Here is a 6,145-nt window from a genome sequence, read left to right as displayed (position 1 = left end):
CAAGACCCGTGCCACTCTCAGGAGAGAAATGGCACATGTTTTATCACATGGCGGTGGTTTGGAGAGGCCCCACCAGCTATTTTTTTTCTCTTGGTTTTTAAAAATTTATGCATACAAGAACTGGAGTGCAGGTCAGAGGTGCAGGGAGTGAGAGGGCTCACCAGAGAGGGAGGGGGGAGCAGAACAGGCAGATCCATGCAAACACCCAGCTGAGGGGAGCAGCGGGGAGCGCCCTGTGGGTCAGCTCTTCCTGGTCGGGGATCAACCTCAGGCCACGGTGGCTGGCAATACTTTGATAGTGTGAGACACAACCCCTGCACCAGCAGGGAGGCCCCCACCAGCTATTTCTAATTAATGCGTGGACACAGCAGACCCTATCACAGCTTCTCAGATTTGTGTTTTGTTCTTTTGATTTTTTAATACAGTGATAATATTTCAGTATAGTCGACTCCCTTGTAAGCTTGTGGGTTTAATTTTGTGCATTTAAAGGCACTATTCTAGGAATGGGCCAGTGGGGCGGATAAGCCCCTTGATGGTGCCACCCAGCACAGCTAATATGCCCAGTGCCCTTACTTACAGGCAGGTGCTGTCACCCAGCCTCTGACTTCCCTCCCAGTTGTCAGCTGTTACCCATTTTCTCTGACTTTCTTGCAGTCTCGGGAGGCTCTTCCCCTCGAAGACACAAACCCAGATTTTTTTCCCTTACCTTCTTCCCTTCCTCCTTCCTTTGTCAGAACTGGACAGACAAATTCTGGCACATTCTACAATGTGGGAACCTTGAAGATATTATGCAAAGTGAAGTAAGCTAGTCACCAAAGAACAAATAAAGCAGGTAAAGTGCTCTGGTAGCCAAATTCTTTGAGGCAGTAAGTCAAAATAGTGGTTGGCCAGGGGATTGGGAGGTGGGGAAATCATGGGGACAGAGGGTGAACATACCGTAAAGTGTTCTGGGAACAACCCCTCCCTGCTCTAACAGATAAGAGCAAAGTCACCTGCCTAAGACTTGAAGACAGAAATCTGCCAAATCTACTGCCTGAACCAGGCCTTTTCAACCCCACCATGCCTGAGGAGCCCGATAAAGAAGATTAAAGCTCTGGGTACATAAGCTGTGTCTCTCCACAGTGTATGTGTTAGGAAGATTAAATCCCAGCATTGCCTTCCTCTGCACAGAGATGACACTCATGTATCTTTAGGTCACGACAACACAGACCCAAAAGCCCCTCTGTCAAGAATATTTATATTTTCATTGTCTATGATTTACTGTTCCCACCTATATACACACCAAATTCAAAGTTGTGTCTGTTGGGACAGTTCTTGCAGAATAATATCTGTCAGGCTGCATCCCAGTTTGAATCCTCACTTTGTCTATTGTTGGGACTTTTATTCCAGTTCAAAAGAGTTTCCGTTTTGTAAGATGAAACGAGTACAGAGGCTGGATGGCCACACAGTGTGAAGCATTTAAGGTACACTTAAAAATGGTTAGCACTGTAAAATGAATGTTTTGGATATTTGACCTCAATTATTTTTTTAAGAACCACCTTTTAATGTTTTTAAGGTTTATTTTACTGATTTATGCATACAAGAGCTGGGGTGAGGGTCAGAGGTGTGGTGGGTAAGAGGACTCACCAAAGATGGAACGGGGAGCGGAACAGGCAGGTTGAAATTCACTGCTGAGGGGAGCAGCAGGGAGACAGGAGAGATCTGCCATGCCATGTGGGTCACTCCCTGAGGATAGCTTCATAGTGCTGAGACTAACCCCTTGTGCCACCAGGGAAGCCTTTATTTGACCTCAAGGAAAACAAAATCAGATGGAATAGACAGCTAGAGAGCCTCATAGTTAGGAACTTCGAGCAGTGTCAGTTTGGATCCTGATTCTGCTGGTGTCCAGATAACTTAGGCTATGAAGTAACCCTCGGGCCTCCCTTTTCCCAGGTGACTCAGCTGTGGGACATGGGACCCAAAGATTCTCGCATTCAGCTGAAAAGTTTGGCGGGAAGGTTACCATTTTAAGACCCAAGGCACCCCAGGGGTGAGGCAAAGGGAAGGGAGCTGTCTGGCCCCTGTAGCCTCCTGCAGACGCTTCCTTGGCAGAGGCTGGGTGAGCATGTGCAGAGGGGAAGAACTTAGGCACTGTGGTCAGACCACCCACTAGCCGCCCACTTGCCCCTCACTGCATCCCTTACAGTCTCAGTTTTCTCATCTGAAAAATGGGGTGATCTCTCACATGGGGACTGACTTGAGGATTAAAAGAGACACTCTAGCTAAGAGTTTGGAAGGATGCCCAGGAAGTGTTCCATAAACGTTAGTCAGTGATGTTCCTCTGTTCAGTAGTATGCAGTCAGCGTTCGAGAATCCAGGCCCCAAGAGTCGGCGGTAAATAGCCTTTTTTTTTTTTTTTGCGAGGCTATGTAGTGTTTGCGGGAGGATGTGGGGACCCAAGGGTGTTAAGAACTGCTTTTCTCTTTTAAGAATTTATTTATTGCACGTGGGGGTAGTAGATCTAGGCCTAGGATGGATGGCGGTCCCTCTTCAGAGACCTCGTGGAACAGTTCCCGATCCTCCGTCCACACCAAGCCTCCAGGGACCTGCCGAGAAACAGGGGCATCACCTGGTCCAGTCGAGGTCACGGCCCTGCTGGTCTCCCAGTTTCCGCCCTCGCTGTCTGTTCCATTCGTGGCCGCCAGGGGGCGCCTCGGCGACTTAAGTAGGTTCACAGCTTGCTTGTTTCCTTTTGTTTTTTTAAGGTGAAAAATCATTTGCTTGAAGTTTTCTGCTCAGAAACTTCCCGGATCCTGCCTCTCAGAGTTCGTTAGGAACACATCCTCACTAGGAAGCACAAAGTTCTACACCATAGATCTCCTTTGTTTCCTTTGACCTCAACCCTAGTTTCCTTTCACCTCCCCTCAAATAGGTTGCAGCCACAAAGGCTGCCTAGCTGTTCCTCAGCACTCCAGGCATGCTCTTGCTTCAGGACCTCTGCACTGTCTACTTCTGAATGTTTTTCCCACAGGTCTCCCTCCTTCATCTTCTGCATGTGGACTCAAATGTCACCTCCTCAGCCAAGGTGGGTCCCTTCCGGCCAGACCCTGAGGCCCTTCATGTGCAGTTGGGCAGGCTGTTCACTGCACAAAGCACTCTCTGAATGGGTTGAGAGGGGACTAGAATCCAGCTCACACTCTGTGCTCCCAGCTCCAGAGGGAAAAGGTGCTTTTTTTTTTCTTCACACAAAGTCCTCCTTTATCCTGTGAGGATATGTAATGAGGATTTCAGCCTCTATACCTGTGAAAGAAAGTCAGATCTTCAAGTCACTCAACCTGCGCTATTTTGTTAAAACTGCCTGCTTGATTTTTCCTCAAATCACCACCTGACACTGTCCTTATTTACCGCTGGTCCGCCTCATGAATGGACACCTGATTGGTGAATCTACTTGTTAAAACTGATGTGTAAGCTCCTGACTCACAGTGCTTTTGGGGGACATGCACAGACTGGCAAGATATTTGAGTTGCACCCCCCCCCCCATGATGGCAACAGTCCCTGTCAGAGGTCCAATGAGGCAAGAGCCTGTCACTTGCCTCTCCAATTATAAACCAGAGTCTTTTTTGAGGACTATGTTGCTTTTTCCGTGTGTGTGTGTGTGTTCTTCTTCGGTGATTTTACTATTTTAAATTGCCCCAAGGCACTGAAATGCAGGCTCATGTCGCTTAGTGCAGGAAGACTGAAGGGCACCCTATGAAAACAGTAGCCAAGCCTCAGTTTATGACATTCTGGCAATGTGGATGTAGCACATAAAACAACAGTCCCCAAAGGCTGGCCCACCTGGTGTAGGGTGCAGCAGGCTGTGATTACCCTCCGTGACATCTGCACAACCAGTGTGTCCCTTAATAACACTACATTAAGCTCAGCAGTGCATGACTCTGTTGGATAAGCTGCCTTCAGAGCCCAGTTATGGTCTTGTTGATCATTAGTTCCATGTGAATGACTGTAAGTCTATGCAAATAAGCTGTCTTTAAACAGAAACACATGGCCCTGCCTGGTGGTGCAAGAAGTTGGAGCGCAGCATTATGAAGCTAGCCACAGCCACTGCAGCACATCACAAGTTCAATCCCTGGCCAGGAAGCTGACTCAGGGCACAGCAGACCTCTGCTGACCTGCCGCTGCTCCCCTCAGCAGCGTGTTTCAGTTGATCTGCCTGTTCTGCTCCCCACTCTGTCTAAACCTCCTATCACCACCAACCCCACACCTCTGGCCTGTACCCCAGTTCTTATATAGATGGATAAATAAAAAAAAAACAAACAGAAGCATGCAAAAAACAAGGAAATTGATCAAGTGGTAAACCATGAGTGAGGCGTGGCGGAGGCCGAAGCCCTGTATTTCCCTAGGAGTAGGGATTGGTCTTCACTAGTTTGGAACTTCACCCTGTGTTTGGTTTAGTTTACTATCTGCGTGGTTGTTTCCCACCTCACCCCATCCTTGCAGGGGCCTCTCTTTGCCTAGTTCAGGAGGCACCCAGTAGGTGCTCAACAAACAGAGGTGGCATAGATCCTCACAATCTCTCCGCAAGTCTCACCCCAATCCCATACCCAAACCACCACCCAAAGACCCAAAAACAAGGGGGCCGAGGGGGCAGAGGTACAGTTTTAAAAAAAGGATCGGTTTTTAATTTACAAGAGTTCTAAATGTACAGAATTCTCCTTTAAAAAAATCGTTATACACAATAAATACAGTACAAAAAAATTTATCTTACAGTACTAGTTTTGTCTCCGAGATTTCAAAATCTGGCGTGGTGGCTGTGGCAGGAAGAACAGAGGGAAGACTGGTTGGGGAGGGGGTGGAAGGAAGACCCCGTTTCCTGTTTGGAGGTACCGGGATTTCAGAGGTGGGACAGGAGGGTTCGAAATCTCTCTTGCTCGCTAGAGTACGCACACAGGGACATGGGACAAGGAGCTGGACGCACACACGGATGAGACAGGTGCACTCGGCACGGTGCTCCGTGGGGAGGGTCCTGGGATGCCGGTCCACCAGCTCCATCCTGCGTTCCCTTTTACAGCCTGTGGGGGGGTGATGGGGATACCCCTAGAGCAGCTCCCCGGACCCCTGAGGGCTCCAAGGGCCCTCAACACCTGGTCTGGCTAAGCCACACAGACAAGACTGGTACCCCGACACTCATGAGTAGTGGGATCAACCAGGGTACTCCCATTCCTGGCAAACACAGGTGTGTCCCTACCCCCTCACGCAGGGGCGCGGTGTGGTAAGAAGTGGGAAATAGGAAATGACACCAGGGTTACCCCCTCCTTTGGCAGGGGTGACATTTTACATAACAGCCCCCTCCCCGAAATCCACAACCCCCGCTCAACAACCTGGCTGAAGCAGGAGGTGGGGGAGGAGGCCTTTGTGACTCAAATAACTTAGGCAAGAAAAACTGTCAGGGGATCCCCGGCTCGTGTCCCCCAGAAGGCTGAGGTCAGAGGCCCTGCTGCCCTGTGCCCCATGCTCCCCGGAGTCCCGGCTGAGCAAAGGGACGAGGCAGGGAAGACCAGCCCGGTGTTATCTGTTTAACGTCCTGGCACTGAGGCCGCCGTTGTGACTGGAGGGTGGGTAGGCCTCAGGCCTGTGCAGAGGCGACGGGGAGGCTGGCGTGACGGCGGTGGGGGCAGCGTGGGGGTACGGGGGTGCAGATGTCCGGCCTGGGGCCTGCTGGAGGTTCAGGATGCTGTCGATGGCACTCTGCAGGTGTTCCGTGAGTGTGTCATCCTGCGGGCTGTCACTGGAGAAGCTGGCCTGGTCCACATCAGGCGACTCAGACTTGCGCCGTTTGGCTGGGGGCAGCGGGGGAGCCTCCCAGCCCGGATCCCTGCTGCCGCTGCCCTGCCCCGCACTGGCCGCAGGGTCCGGGGCCCCCTTCAGCATGCGCTGGTACAGCTCGTCCTCCACGGCCGCCAGCTCGCGAATGAGCCCGCTGGTGGCTTCATCTACTTTGGTGGGCAGGGGTGCTGGGCTGCTGCTCCCGGCCCGGCCGCTCGCCGCCCCCTCGGCCGCTCCGCTGCCCAGAGCCTCCACATTCTCACGGTAAGTCTTCCGGAGGGGCAGGCGGGGACAGTGGGGGGCAGGGGCCTGCGACTTGCGCTCGGTGGGGGCCGGCGGCGGG

The 6,145-nt window shown here is 51.6% G+C and overlaps 1 protein-coding gene across 1 annotated transcript in view; it reads right to left on the bottom strand.

Annotated features, from left to right (window-relative positions):
- Window positions 1-4,654: 4,654 nt before the first annotated feature.
- The window catches only part of GLTSCR1 (glioma tumor suppressor candidate region gene 1), a 63,747-nt gene continuing 62,256 nt past the window's right edge, over window positions 4,655-6,145 (bottom strand). Inside the window, exon 16 of the mRNA XM_012733492.1 lies at window positions 4,655-6,144. Coding sequence (XP_012588946.1) covers window positions 5,545-6,144 — 600 coding nt within the window. The 3' untranslated portion in view covers window positions 4,655-5,544. The remainder of the gene's footprint in view (window position 6,145) is intronic.

This window comes from Condylura cristata, unplaced genomic scaffold (assembly GCF_000260355.1).
Source record: "Condylura cristata isolate star-nosed mole 26May11 unplaced genomic scaffold, ConCri1.0 scaffold00041, whole genome shotgun sequence".
Classification (NCBI taxonomy): domain Eukaryota; kingdom Metazoa; phylum Chordata; class Mammalia; order Eulipotyphla; family Talpidae; genus Condylura; species Condylura cristata.
The sequence above is the reverse complement of the archived record's forward strand: the minus strand, read 5'-3'. Positions and strand labels throughout refer to the sequence as shown.